Source organism: Argiope bruennichi, chromosome 9, assembly GCF_947563725.1.
Source record: "Argiope bruennichi chromosome 9, qqArgBrue1.1, whole genome shotgun sequence".
In the NCBI taxonomy this organism is placed as follows: domain Eukaryota; kingdom Metazoa; phylum Arthropoda; class Arachnida; order Araneae; family Araneidae; genus Argiope; species Argiope bruennichi.
Window position 1 is genome coordinate 119,815,374 of NC_079159.1, and position 15,780 is coordinate 119,831,153.

General features: G+C 31.4%; 1 protein-coding gene across 5 annotated transcripts in view; it reads right to left on the reverse strand.

Moving 5' to 3' along the window:
* The window catches only part of LOC129983809 (uncharacterized), a 173,075-nt gene extending 158,003 nt beyond the window's left edge, over positions 1-15,072 (reverse strand). For all 5 annotated transcript variants that reach the window (XR_008785456.1, XR_008785457.1, XM_056093453.1 and 2 more), the window contains exons 1-2: positions 14,455-15,072; positions 4,063-4,204 (exon numbers count right to left, since the gene is read on the reverse strand). Coding sequence is in view for 3 of the 5 variants with exons in the window: in XM_056093453.1 (XP_055949428.1) it covers positions 4,063-4,204; positions 14,455-14,936 (624 nt within the window). In the remaining 2 variants the exon portion in view is untranslated. The remainder of the gene's footprint in view (positions 1-4,062; positions 4,205-14,454) is intronic.
* Positions 15,073-15,780: the final 708 nt, after the last annotated feature.

The following is a 15,780-nucleotide window of genomic DNA, read 5'->3' on the forward strand; positions in this document are numbered from 1 at the left end:
CTGAGCCACCAACTACACAAACGACTTAGTCGCTCTTAAGCCTAATAGAGAATTATACTTAATGTAATTTATTACCCGACGATAATTAGTAGATGCATCTGCATATGAAACAACACTTTAACACCTGCCCCACAGTTATTCAACAGTGTGTGAATCATGTGTATTTCATCCTGCCTGCTGCTTTATGAATTCTTTTTTTAAATGAACATAAAATCAGAGAGGAAACAAGAACAACGAATGAAAGAGGTGACAAAAATTGCATGAAGCTGGCATAAAATAAAGAAAAGTGGCCGTTTAGAAGCCCACGATGGAGATTTACTCGGATATAATAGAAAAATTGAATTCTTGGATCAACATTTAAAAAAATTCACTCCAAAATTCTTTTTAAATACTAAATGATGAAGAAGAAATTCTCCGTAAGATGCCATTCTGTCAAATGATTATACCCAGGATTCAGCTATTATTCAAATATATAGCGGCCATTTAAGGCGCTCATAACACTCAAGAAAGTACCGGTACAACCACTAACGCAATTAATTGCACCACTAATTGCTCTCGGCTAATAGCGCTCTTCTAATAATTTTGCTAACCTTCCCTTTTTGTGCATGCTTTCATGTATTTTTTTTTCAGTCAGTTCATAGTGTTTTGATATTTTTACTCTTTTAACTTTACTTCCTTTAGCATTTTCGTTATTTCTCCTTTGATTGCTGTTTGAAGAAAGACGCCGCTCTTTCAGTTTATTGCTAGTATTCGTGTTAAAAAAACAGTCACATGGGTATTATTCCTTTCCCTGAAGTGCTACTTACGGCTCCATTGCAATATTTTATTATTTTCCTTAATAGTTTTAGTTTTTCCTTTATCCTTATATGTCTGTAATATATTATTATTTTTTTTTTTTTTTTGCTAACACAAAAGTAATATTTTAAATTCTGACACCATCATAATTTTATCTGGTGTTATGAATTAGAATAATAAATTTCAATAGTATATTTTGTAACCTTGACCCCAAGCTGTTATTATAATCTTTCCTGTCAACGTAAATTTTCTTCATTCTACTTTGTATATCCGAAGCAGTCATAAATTAAGTGTTTTGATCCCTTCAGTCTCTTATATTCATTCGGTTCTCGGAATATGACTTCATTTTTTTTTTAATTTGATATATTTATTTAAAAAGTCAGTCTGGAATCTCCTATAAATATTATCGAAGTAAACTTTTTCTTCTGCATTTTTTGCTGTGTGACCCTTGCTGTGTTGCGACCTGCATGTGTGCTGTGTGAAAGAGGTTAAATACATGTAAATAGATATATCCCGAAAGATGTTAAATAGATTTACCAATGTTGATCATTATTTGTCTTAATTTATATGTGAATAAACTTTGAATTTCTTTTTAAGAAAGAGTATTTTTTAGGTATTCAAAAGTTTATGAAACCACTAGTTTTTATAATATAATTCTATGAAAAGAAGAATCCCTAGAAAAATAACTCAATAACAGTTCCAATAAAATAATTTCTCATGAGTTATAGGCATTTCGTTAAGGATACAACTGAATAAACAGAAAAGTACAATTTTTAAATAATAAAAATAGTTTTTCTGCTTTTGAACATAACTAATGATTTGAGTTTTTGTATTGTTTCTTTTTGACTTTTTTCCAGTTGTTAATATCTGGTATCAGAGCAGAAGCAGGGGAAGTTTTATGTGATTTCTACAGTTAGTTATTAGAAGAAATAACAGCCACTGCCTGAAGTGTTAAAAGGAAAACTTGGGCACTTTCTAATCATGCTGAATTTTCAATTGTTATCAAAGAAAGATGAAAACTATAATTCCGTAAAACCTGCAGCTCCCCAAAACATTTTGCCAAGCAAACAATTATTTTGATTTAAAAAAAATTATCAAAAGTCTTAAAGGAAGTATTTCATGAAATATATGATAACACATAAATATATTTTTAGAAAATGGAGATCTTTTTGAATCATAAGTGAAAAAGATAGAAAATATTTTGGCATGTGCACCATATTAATATTCTGAATTATATTGATTATTTACTCTACGGAAAATCACTGAATTTTGAAAAGGGGGCCATAACCATCTCTTTATTATCGCATATGGTAACATTAAATACATTTTAGAAATGAGTAAGCTATCAAAAAAACATCCTGTAGAAGCATGGCGCGATTAATATTTTACAATTAAAAACATTCACATTGCTGAAAACGATTAAATGTCGGAAACAAAAGAATAATTTATACTATTTTAAATTTGCTTTGAATATAATAAGTAATAACTACATTCGAGTAAAAAGTTATTGCTCTTAATAAGAATTTAAAATATTAACTCATAATATAATCTGGTTTCTAAAACTTAAAGGGAAAAAGGCAGTTAGAATTGTAACTCTGAAATTTCTATTCATTAGAATTTAATGAAAGGCAAAATATTAATCAAACAGAAGAATAGTTACATACAAAAAAACAATCGGTTACTTTTTGTTTCAAGAATATACAGATATCCCAAATAAATGTGTGATTATTCCTCATTATAGGATGTGATTACCTCTCGCCACTAAAAGTAGATGATTGCAAGATGTTAGAAAGATAACGTTTATGTACTTAAGTGGCAGAAACGCATGTTGCCTTGCCAGGACTGCTCAAAGACTTTGAAGGATGGTAGAATGCGAATTAAGCGCAGAAATGCATCTCCAGAACATACAGAACCTGGTTTAAATCCGAAGAAGATGCTGGTCAATCCATATGCACAATAATCCCCTCACGAAGGTTTACTAACCGAGCTTTCTGCGTTCTCATTCTGTTGTCTTGTAGAATGAAGGAATTACTCACTGCAGTTGCATAAGGACGGATAATTGGATCAAGAAAGATGTCTGTTTATAATTCTGCAATAGCAGGAGCACTTGGGATGATAAACAGATCAATCAGGCCAGTGAATTAACCAATCACAGGCTTGGACACACACAACATATAGTGTGTGCGTAATTCCACACACACTTTCTTTCATATATGCACACATTGGACTCGTGAAATCTGACTGTTTCATTCTTATGATTGAAATAATAACAGATTCTTGGGTCCCATCAGATCAACAGTCTTCTCGAGTCACTTAGCAAACAAAATCTTTTCTTTTCAGTAAAGATTACAGATTGTTATTGACTTGCACTCCAAGCCATCTTATTGCATAATGTAGACTTCTAACTGTTTCTATTCTCACATTGAAGCTTCATCAGAATTTTTCACATAACTGATAACAAGCATTAATATCTTTTTTTTTTAAATTAGCTATTTCAAAATTTTATTGCGCAGTTTCTAACAGCAATTATTATGTACAGCGTTGCTTTTTACATGTAAAGCAATATTACGTAATCTGTATACTATTTTTTCATGTGATAATTTACTTATTTTTTGATGGTATTATAACATTTTTCTGATTTTCTCTTAATTTCAGGAAGCAGTATAAACGATAAGCTGAGTGTAACCATAAAATTGCATGTATAGCTACATAATTTAAACGAAAGTAAGATTTGTTCAAAATAGATCATTAAAAAATATAAAAAAGTGTCCCGTCTACAGTCTCACAGCAATTATTATGTACAGAAGAATATTTAAAAATTATAATGAAATTATATTCCTCTTTGGATGAAAATACTCCTGGGAATGAAAACATAGGAAGAACAATATCGAATGATCATAAAGATGAAAATTCATTTGATTATGAAAAATGAAACATATTTTGTGCTTTCATCTGAATGCTTTTATTAATTTGTATTCAATGCTGATTTTATCTTCTTTTACATATAGCTTAAGAAAAATGAGTTAAAACATCTTTCCATGATGTTAGATGCCCTAGAGATCATGTATGTGCCAAATCTTCTGAAAAATATAGTTTAGATGGTAGTATTTATACTATTCTTTTGAAAAATGCATTTTAGATGATAATGCTAACATCGTTCTTGTTGAAAAATATTTTATAGGGTAATATAAACATCGTTTTTCTGAGGCTCACACTTGAGATGCTAATGCATGAGTGGTTGTAGACATCAAGCGATGAGGTACTTACCCTTCCTTCCCCCGGGACAAAAGTTCCACACTTTTGGCAAAAGTTCTTCCCACAGTCTCCACACATCTTGTTAGTCTCTACCGCCAGATCCACTATTTGGCAGAGGGGGCAGAGAATCTGCGGAGCAGCCTCTTCCTTAGCCCTGTTAAAAACAAAACTTCCAGTTTACTACATTTGAATTTCATCAATCAATAACACTGTGCATTGATTATGTTATGGTAAATGTAATAAACTGGTGATTGTGTATAATCAACAGTGATTTGAAAACGGCGACTATTCATATTCATCAATAACGGTGATTATTCATTGAAATGGTTATGATTATTCATAATCACCAATACGTTTAGTGTTGATTATGAATAATCACCGGTAATTATGCATAATAACATTTTACGTAACACTTATATATGACAAATTGGCAATCTATTTGAAGAGCAGTCTGTTTTGATATTACTCGATAGATAATATAGATTGCATAGTTTTCAATTGCAGTCATCCTTAGAAAATAACTATCAAATCCTTAAGTCATTATTCCGATTTTTACAAAAAAAGTTACTTAGAAATTTTTTTTAATTCATTGTTTATTTTCGAGAAGAAAACTCCAGAAATCCAAATATACATGCACGATAGAGGAAATAAAAATGAATAATACGATAATGAACACAAAAGGGAACTATATTTTATGGAATTATAATGAATTGCATAAAATTGTGCATCTATAATGAGAGACCTGATTCATCAGATCAATTCTTCAAAGATATTCATTATAGGTGCACCACATCATAAAATTCTACTCCTATAGTAAAAGAAAGATTCGTCAGATTTCCAATTGATTACCAGGATTATTTTGTTTATTGAAGGAGAAAAATGCGATTATGTCATATATTCCCAAAAGTTTTTGTAATAACTTTAAAATTGTCGACTCCAAATGTGAACCAAACTTCAGCCCTTGCCGACCCTTTGATGACATTTTAGCGAAGTAATCTGCTTGTAACAATTTGCAAATGGCATCTACTGCCATATTTCAAAATGGCATTGTGATTTGGATATAAATAAAAAACAAACGATAATTTTTGCTTATTAATTCAGATGAAATGAATAATTTGAAACATGAAGCTTTTGATTAAGTAAATTCCCTCTCTTCTAGTTTTGGAATTATGTTCGAGTTCAGTAAAAAAAAAAAAAATTAAATTTCAATTAATTTATATTTTATTATTTTGTTAAGGTGCTTATCCTTTTCGTCCTTCAACGCATTTTAAAATGACTGTTAAATTTAATTTGCTTTTAATATCTGGATAATTGATATTTTTATAATCTAATTTGATGATAACTTATAAAATGGAAATGTGTTAGCATGTGACTTAACTAAAAGTCCAGAGATCATTTAAAATGTTTGTGGATTTCAAACAATTTATTATTGAAGATATCGAATTGTAATAATGAGTGTTATTCTTAATTTTCCGGTTTAATAAAGCACAGGCAAACACAGTTTGCTAAAATACAGACAGCTCAATAGCTTTATGAGGGAATCTAAATTTTTAATCTAAAGAATTATAGTGGTTATATTTTTTCTTTATAGTGGTTATATTCTTTTCTGTCAATTAGAAGTTCCGATAAACATTAAAACAAGCGCCACCTTGTGACGCGAAGTAGCAAAAGTTGTAATTCCGCCAAAGCTGCCATAATAAAACTTGAACATATATTAAATCTACAAACTAAAAACATAATGGTTTGCAAATAATATGAGTATTTGTTCTTTTATGTGTATTTTGAGTTTAGGGAATATAATGTTTGAATGATTTAAAAGGAGCTAACTATGTCATAAAATTCAGTTCAATCAGCATGATTTTTTGTTGCAGACAAACTCTCAATGCATGATATCAACTTTTCCTGATGAGGAATAAATAATTTTTCACTTTCTATACAACATTTGAATTATTAATATGCAACAATAGTACACATTTTATAGTAATTTCATTCATATAATTTGTATCTCAGTGACATATATTTTCTAAACCGAAAGGTGATGCAGATAATGAGTTGTTTATCTTAATAAAAGTCATTACGACTATGTAGGTATGTACCACATCTCCTAAACAACTGGACTGATTTCAACCGAAATTTGTTCACTTATACTTTAAAACAAAAGAAAGAATATGTCAACTTTACAATACGAAAAAGCTAATTATGTTTTCAATTAATTAGAAACTAAATGAATTTTTGTATTTTTCTGCAATAATTTATGAGCAAATTCTTTTACTAGAAATAATTTAACAACTTTTCAAATATTAAAAATCTTATCTTTTCAGTGATATCAAATTACTTCATGTGCAGTTTTTTTTTCTTTTTCTTTTTGTCACTTACTCAAACATGCAGTTGGATAAATGATATGCCCAGTTATCTATGTCATCACGTGACTCTGGATAGATAATTCTTGTATTCTGAGATATAAGACAATAATAAACGGGACCTTGAATTTCTTTAAAGTTTAAACTTAGTAGAGAATCTTTATATACTTTATATAAGAAATAAAACCTGAAGTTGGTGAATATCGGAAATTTATTTTGTTCTAATTTTATATTAATCAGCAAATTTTACTTGAAAAAACTAGACTGACATTAATTTTTTTTTTTTTTTTACTTAAGTACCTGCATAAAATTATTATTCTAAGCTCAATAATTCATAAAAAAGGGAAAGTAATTTAATTTTCTTCTTAAAAAAATACTTTGTTCCGTAGCGTTTGTATTCCAGACAAAAGTTGTCTTGAAAAAAAGCAAATAAATTCATGGCTGTTTTCTACACCATCCCACAACGTACTTTTGACCTTTCCCTGAAGTCCTCACTAATTTGCCTCGCATTTTGCCGAACTAATTTAGAGCAGGTTAATCCAGCCTTCGAGCAAATCAAACAAAACTTATTGTTTCTCTTGAAGGTTGGCGAGCTGAAGAGCAATTGATTCTATTCAGAGAACAAACTTTAATAAGAACCTCAATTTATCAGTCCTGACAAAGTCTGCTTATTTCGAATTTCCACCAAGAACAAAAGCAAACATTTAATTTGGGCAGAAAATCTTCTTGCTTTGCAATGAATTGTGACATCTCTGCGAAATTTAAGCAAAGGAGCAGATTCTGAGAGGCCACCGTTTTCCAGCATCTGCCCTGCGGGTTAAATGAACTCATTTTTCCTCCTCTAGTTTCGCTCTCCAGGCGGCCGGAAATTCCGAAGAAGCACTTCCCGCATCGATTTTTCCTCAATCGAAGGTTGGATCGTATTTCACTCTGACCAGCAGAAAACTGTCAAACAAATCGATGGTATGCGTATCGATATCTCGTAAGAAGCCCATTCGATTAATCGATTTCGTTTCTCAGGAAAGGCAGCTGTTAAGTTGAGTTAAGCGAATGCACGCGCTGTCTTCGAAGAAATGAAATCTAATAGTTGGCTGGACGCAGAGTGTGTAGAGATTCGGAACTCACATGGGTTCGATCAGTCAAGTCCAAACTGTAAACGTGTATCAGAAACTAGCTTTATGTGTTTTGCAGAGTTATGTTTAAGCATATTTTCACCTCAAGCAAAGGAACAATTTATACTGCTCTATGAATATAAAAATCTGTAATCCGTATATTCATCTCTTTTTTAAAAATCTTTTTTAGGTAGATTCCTATAGGAAAACCATCTATTGCAATGTTCATATGACAAGACTTCAAGGAAATTTCTTCGTAAATGGCCGATCTAGCTCAAAGAGGGTGGAAATGGTAAGGGTTGACATTTTCCTTTTGCTATAACTTTCTTAATATTGAAGATAGAAAAGTAAATCCAATCAGCCAAATTAGCGCCTTATTAAGACGAGCAACTTTTGTATTTAAAGTTTTTTGATAACTGCAATATCTTAGAAGTTAGTGGCTGGAAAGTGATTTTTCACTTCCTAATTTTGACTGTTTCTAACATCAATTTATTTTACCCGATTGCAGTTTAGATGTAAAGGAATTTACCTTTGCCTTCCAGCTTGTCGAGAGGATTTTTTTTTTAGTTCGGACATGAGCTGTCCTCCTCTTGTTCTGATCTTAATGTTTAAACTGGAATTCAGCATAATGTCTAAACTGAGTCAATAATTCAGATGAAATATTTTTCTTTTATTAACTTCATCGGTCCAAATAACTCCAGATTAAGTGGGAAAAGAAGCAGGAAGCAATTTTGAAATATTCTCTGAATCGAAGGCTTTAATGCTTATAACACATATTTAGCACATTCCGATGCTTTCAAGCTAAGTTTATGTACATATCAGAAGCTTCCAAATGAATAGAGATTCCGTTTGCCCGACCGTCGTAATTCAGCAAAGCATTTTAGATCTAGACACAAACAAAATAGAAAAGAAGTTTGGAGAAGGTGTGGACTTTGTATTTCAAGACCATACAAAATTAATAACGAAATTTTATTTTGACGAATTCATGATGCTGTGATGCGTGGGAAATCACGAGATAATGGGAAAATTCACTCTACCACACCTTGTCTAAAGATAGAATAATACGAATTAAATGACACTAAATTTACAATGGGAGATCACATTCAATTATGCATGCATAGTTACATTAGGTATGCAAATTGACTATAAAGAATTTTTTTATCTCAAAACAGTGCTTATTAGCCATTTTTGCTGATTTCATGATGCTGTTTCTCTATAACAAATCTCATTTGTGCATCAGAGGAATATGAAACCACAGGGTAAAAATTATTATGGCTTTAAATTTACAGACGTGATTTTAAAGGAGTATCATTCAGATTTTTATATAAAATTTATCAAAACAAAGAGTCTTAATAAACTCTTTAAGGATTCAAGACTCCAGACTTTTATTTCATTTTAATGATGAGTATCACACACAAGAAAGCATAAAAACTGAATTACTTATAATAGTTGCTCACTTCCGCTTTCAAAATTTATGCTTCCGGAAAGTAGGGAGAAATAAAAAAAAAATGAGTCCTAGCTTGATTTCCAGTATGCTCGCAATATATATAAACTGTAAACACGGTTTTCAAGCTGAACTTCTTGCCGAATGACTATTCGTGTACTTCAACACACTTGTACATTTGGTAAATAGTGAAAGGATGAGCTAGACAAAATAATTTGTTGAATTGGAAAGAATCACCTGCGATTGGACTACTGACAGAAAGGTAAGATGTTTGGTATTTCGCAGGATTGATATCTAAATATCTGATCATGCACTATTGTTAAAAATGAAAGATGAGAGTCAATGGTCTTCTGGAAATCTAGCGGAAAGATATTAATTGAAGTTGTCTAATATATAGATAAAAACGATATGGTTGTATTTGAATGAATGTAAATTTATGTACATGAATATAAATTTTTTAATGTAATTATTTTGCTCGAATAAATATAATAAATGCATAAAAAAAATAAAATATAATTTGAAAGCAAATCGAAAGTGCCTTTTGGGTCTTTCATTCTTTCTCTTCTTTTCCCCCTACTTAAAATGATCAAAGTCCAAGGTAATCATATTATTAATATCATCGTTCTGAGTAAACTTCCATACCACTGAAATTCTAACAAGGTATCCAATTTTTATATTGCGAAACCTCCTATCTTTACGTCAATGCTTTCAGTTAGAAATCATCATCTGTAGCAAAAAGTCAACTCAGAATTTGTGTGTACGGGGGGGGGATTTGCCTACATAATTACTCTAATTTATATACTTTTGATTGTGATATTTATACATATCTACTTTCAATTTCTAGTTTAGTTATATTAGCCTCCCGTTTTCAAGCAAAACTAGGGTTAATTTAGGACAGTCCTCGTAATTTTGAATCGTGGTCAGATGCCAACACCTGAGGTGTCACTTCCTTCCCCAAACTTTCGCACCACACCAAATGAAAAGGCTATTTGGCCCGGATGTATTTAACATGCGGAAGAGCTACTTATTCGATGGCAATTCGATAGAATCGTGTTTCGAACCTTGAAAATCCTCGGCCCTAAAACCATATCAGAAAACCACTACAGACTTACATATTCTCGAATTTATACGAGTATTATAAATTAGCTGTCTTCTACCAATTGCTGATCATGTTAATGGTATTAAGTGAACCAGCCAACTTTAAAATTTGCAACTTATTTAATTTTTGATATGCTGAAGGAAACAAAAGACAACATAGAATTTGAAAATGAAAGCAAATATTATATATAGTGCACTATACAATATAAAATATAGTGTAAGTAATGTGCAATATATAGTGCAAATATATGACTATTTGAACTAAAGTTGGAAGCAAAGGCGGTATTGAAATTTACTAAATGTGTTGCCTCTTATAATGACTTAAGTCTTTACATTTCATCGAATTCTTAGAAAATTCTAAGCAAAATGACTTTCTAAAATATATAGAAAGAATCAAGGATTTTATATTTTAACATATTTTGCAAAATCGTAGATTGTATTAATTGAAATGCATATTTTAAACCAAAATAACAATTATTATAGATTATTTAGTTAAATATAGAAGCTTAATTAAAGTAAATAAGTGCATAAGCAAGAAAATATTAAAATATTTTGGGAGAATATAAATATAAGCAAGTATGTTTTCACTGATAAAATCTTAACGAAACTACATATTTATAACATTGATCAAAAATTTAATAATTCAATAAAGTTGTTTTAAAAACAAACTGATTCAAGAAGTTACTAAAAATTATAATATCTCAAACAACTGAGAATACACCTTACATTTTTTAAATAAAAATCCAACGTTTAATGTAAATAACACATTACAAAGAAGTGTAAACATGTTTTTGTTTTTATATACATAAAAAATAATTTAATTTAAAGCAAGAATACGGAGCAATCAAAGAAAAACTTTCAAAATGAAAAGTTTCAGAAGCATTTGAAATAAACGTATGCACATTTGTACCTCAAGAAATTGAGAATACACCAATGAAATGTTTGTAATATTCTCATACAAAGAAAGTGTCAATATTTAGTTGCATGGCCTTTGGTTTATATAATACTCTCCAAATGTCATGGTACCGATTCAACAAACTTTTTGGTGGAATCTGTATTTATTTTACCACATGCTTCTTGTAATACTTGTTTTAAATGGGTTTTGTTTCTAATTTTGTGTCTTTGACCGCTGTTTCGAATGTGGCCCACAGATTTTCAATGACACTGATATCGGGGGACTATGGTGTTGTGTGTAACTTTTTGTTTACAATGAAAAAGCATCATATTTTGACATTACTTGCCTTTTTATTGGAGACGTTTCGGGCTGAAATGCGAAATTTCGATCCAAACCGAAATACTTTCCTTTAAAACGTCGGGAAGCACATCCAAGTAAGCCATATGTAATGTTGAAGCTACACAATTCCAAATATGTCGGAGCCACAACCAAGTTTCACTGCAAGACATGCTTTATGGATCCAAAGCGGTATAGGGTTAGGGTTTTCTCTATACGGTGCAACGTTCATCACCGCTAAAACATCATCGCTAAATATAGCTTTGTTCCAAAAGTTATTGGTCTTCAACTGATGAATATTTAAAAATTCCAAATGTTTTTTCACTAGTTGGTGAAAGATTTCTTTCTAGTAACACGACTTTTACTAATATCTAGTTTGTCTAATTACATTTCGCACAGCTTCAGCACTTACACTTCTGCCAATAATCTGGGAAAATTCTGCAGCAAGTTTGACTGCACTTACGTAAGGGTCAGTCTTGATTTCTTTCAAAATTTTCCTTTTTGCGACATCATTCAGAATACCTTTCATTTCTCTTTCGCTTTTATTTTAAATTAATTCACCATTTTCAATTTACAAATGAATTTTTGGACACACATGTGGTTTTTGCCAACAATTTTCGCTGGTTTTTGCGATCAGATTTTCCTTTATTAAATAATCGTAATCTTTCTTACATGAATATTGGCTTATCTTCCAGTAGCCATTTTCCATTAAATGTTTGACTTCAAGTTCATCTAATAAAATTCATCTCCCAAAAATAATCGTTGAAAAAGTTTAGGAGCATATTAAGCGACATTAGATTAAGATAGCAAGCAAATAGAAAATACTTAGGAATAGTTAAAATATTTTTCATAAGTGTATTCTCAATTTTTTTACCAGAAAATTTGCCTAATAAAGTTTTAAGGGTGTATAAATAATATAGTGTGTGAGTGCAAAGTAAAATGTTCATAGTTTTATGCCTCTACTATGTTAATTTGCGCATAAAACGAAATGTATTTTAATTGTTTAAACTACTGTAAATTTATTTGACATTCTAATTACAGTCGTGAACGTTTATTGTTTATAACGAAAGGCAACCTATTGTTGATCTATTAGTTCTGATTTTATTTGTAAATTTGCATTAAATATTATCTAAAGAGACTATAAGTAAATGATCCTTGTTTTCAATGCATTGTAATGAAAATACCTACTACGATTCATATGAAGGCCTAATCTCAAAGAATGCATTGCAATAAATCTCCAAAGCTACGGTCAATGTAGAACATGAGTCATAAAAAAGAAAAGAAATAGTAAAAGAAGAATAGACATAAGTTGCTGTTGTTTTTATTTTTTATTTTGAGCTGCCTTAATATGAATAATTCAAGAGTATCTTATTTAGTTATTATTTGTTTCCTATATTGCTTGCTTGCATTTCGCATTTATATGCATCACACTTAATGTAAAATTATTCTGCGAATGCCACTGAATTATAGATTTCTGTTAATATGTGAGTTATCATTCTCTAATGAAGATATGGCATACAAAATTATATATATTTAAAATTTCGTGTTTTCATTCATATTCAGAAAATATGACTTATGCATTTATCTGCATCTGAGTTATACTCACTATAATTAATTTTTTAAAAATTATTTGTACATTAACAGAAGAAAACTGACATGAAATTGGTATTGGAAAGGTAATTTTATTTATTTATATATTTATATTTATAAATTCAAGATCTTTAAAAAATCGTTTTCTTCGAGAAGTAATTTCCAACGCTTTTGTCAAAAAATATAACACTCATAAATTTACAGAAAAATTCTGTGTCAATTCTTTAAAAACATTTCAGAATATTTCTATTGATACCTATGGAAAATGTTCGATTGCTTAACTCAAAGGTATGATCATTTTTTATTACACTTGATTGATTGATTAGAATATCAATCACGTGTATTCAACTACGAATTATGAAATATAAATCTTTACATTCAATACGATTAGCAACAATCATGCTAAACTACTTTTCGTAAATATGGCTTCGTTTAGTTTATTTTTCATAGTATTTTTATAGTATAGTAGGGGAAACGAATTATATTAGTAAAGTGTCTCTCTTATTAAAGGATTTGGTGCACACATAGAAGTTTCACATAGAATACTAAGATACTAATACTAAGAACCCGTTTAATTTATCGTATCGTGCGCGGATGGAATCCAGAAAAACAAATTTCAATTATGATTTTTCCCAGCCTTTAAAAAATCTAAAAACGTGGAGATTCCTCGATATGTCGAGCCAAAATTTACAGATAATTTCGATATTTTATACAAACTTCACACATAAAAAAGTTAAAACAAATTGATACACTGCATGTACAGATTGTCAAATTTTCTTTTGAGATTTAAAATGTGTAGATTAATTTTATTTTCACGTTCTGTCATGTGCATTTATTATTATTATTATCATAGTATTTTTAAATAATGACAAATATAAATCGACATATATAAACTGCATCGCTTCAGTCTTCTGAAAAATTAAAACTTAATCTGTAGTCAAATAGAAAAATTGTAGAATAAATGATGGGGGTTGAGAAAATAGAGGCTTATTATAATGAAACTAGATAAATTTTTTCTAGAATATCCATCAAGAACTGAATATTTTATTACATTCTTTTTCTTTTTTGCTAATATAAACTATTGTCGAGATCTGTTTATAAGTTAATTGAAGAGAAATATATATATAATGATTTATATATTATTCATAGAATGATTATACATATTAAATTTACTTGTTCTTATTATGAAATGAGTGAAAAACATGTGATATTGATTTTAATGGAAACTTACAATAAATCATAAAATGGTAATTCCAATACCTTTTAAAATCGTTGTAAAACTAATACTGTTGAGATAATCTATTATATTTCTATTTTATAAAAATTTATATAGGAATATTAACGAGATAATTTTCTATTTAGTAGTATCCCTCCCCCAGGGAATTAGTTACTTAACAAACAGAAATGTACACAATCCTATCTTTGGTTTTTAAACAATAGAGAAATATTTTATTTATGACTGTTTGTTATAATATCAATTAATGACTGTCAATAAAAAATAGTTTACTTTATAATCTTACTCGTTTATTTAGTATAAACCTATCAGTAAAATGGACAAGGACCTCTCACCTCTTGTGCCTTTCGTAGTCCTCGTCCATGTCCTGCGCCCGGGCCATGACTGAAAGGATCTTAGCTTTCTCCGCTTCGGACAGACTACTCAAATCCAACCCGGTTTCTTCCTCTATTTGGTGTTGCTTTTGCATTTGCAGCTGTTGCTGCTGTTGCTGTTGCAGCTGTTGTTGCTGCAGGGGCCGCACGGCGGGCGGCTGGAACCTCTGGGGCTGCTGGACGGGCGGTTCCGCCCAGGGCTGCACCCCCACCTGGACGGGGTGAACGGGCCGGGGGCCTCGCGGCTGTTGCAGGGGAGGACCAGGGCCCCGAGGGCGAGGGGCCATGGGTCCTGTGGGTCCCATTGGCCTAGGTTGTTGCTGTGGTGGCTGGGGCCCGCTGAACCGGGGCATACCCATCCCGCCGAAGCCCGCCTGTTGTTGTTGGGGCGGGGGCCCACCCGGGGCGCCCCCGCCTTGTTGCTGGCTCTCCTCGTTTCCCATGTCAGAAGGGGGCCCGCACTCTCCCGGGCCTCAGAGTGGCGGGACGCCGGGGCCTCATGGGGCCCAGTGTGTGAGTGAGTACTGTCCTGGGGGCGATTGTAGATCGGCGTCGCAGCGCTGTGTTGTTCGGGCGGTGGCTGTTGGGACACTCGCGCTGGAGCCGCCCTTGCGTCAATGGCGGGTGTAGGAACAGCCCCACTCTAAAGGGAGGGAGGTTTCGAGCGAAGCGCCCTCTTGTTAGAAGGGCGATCGATTCCATCTCAGCAGATAAAATGTGCTGGACAATAATCGAAGTAAAACTTGTAAAACCACGCAGGGTCATGGCATTAGTTAAAAAGTTTATCGAAATTATTTTTTATGACACATTTGGAGAGAAAATATTTTAATAACACGGGATTGTTTACAGTAGGATTTTGCTTCTCCTGAATCAATTATTTTAACTTTTGATAAAAAAAGAAAACGTGGCATTCTAATTTTTTTCCATTTTTTTTTTTTTTTTTTTTTTTGCCACATTGAAGTTTTTATCACAATTTTTTAACACCTTCAATAAATTATGAATTTTCATCCTTTTAAAATTTATAACCGGTCGAAAGAACGCTATCAATTGAAATCCTTTCATCGTTTGAAGTGATAGAATTATTATTTATTATACTTTTATTTCATTTTATTATACTATTTCATTTTATTATTATTTTATTCAGCAAGTTATACTATTCTCTTCATCCTACAAGTATTGTAATGGCTTTTCAGTATCATTTCAACCGCATGCGAAAGGACATTTAATAAAATTATTCTAGACTGTCTTTTATTGCTTTTCTAGAAGATATTCATTTTAATGATAAAG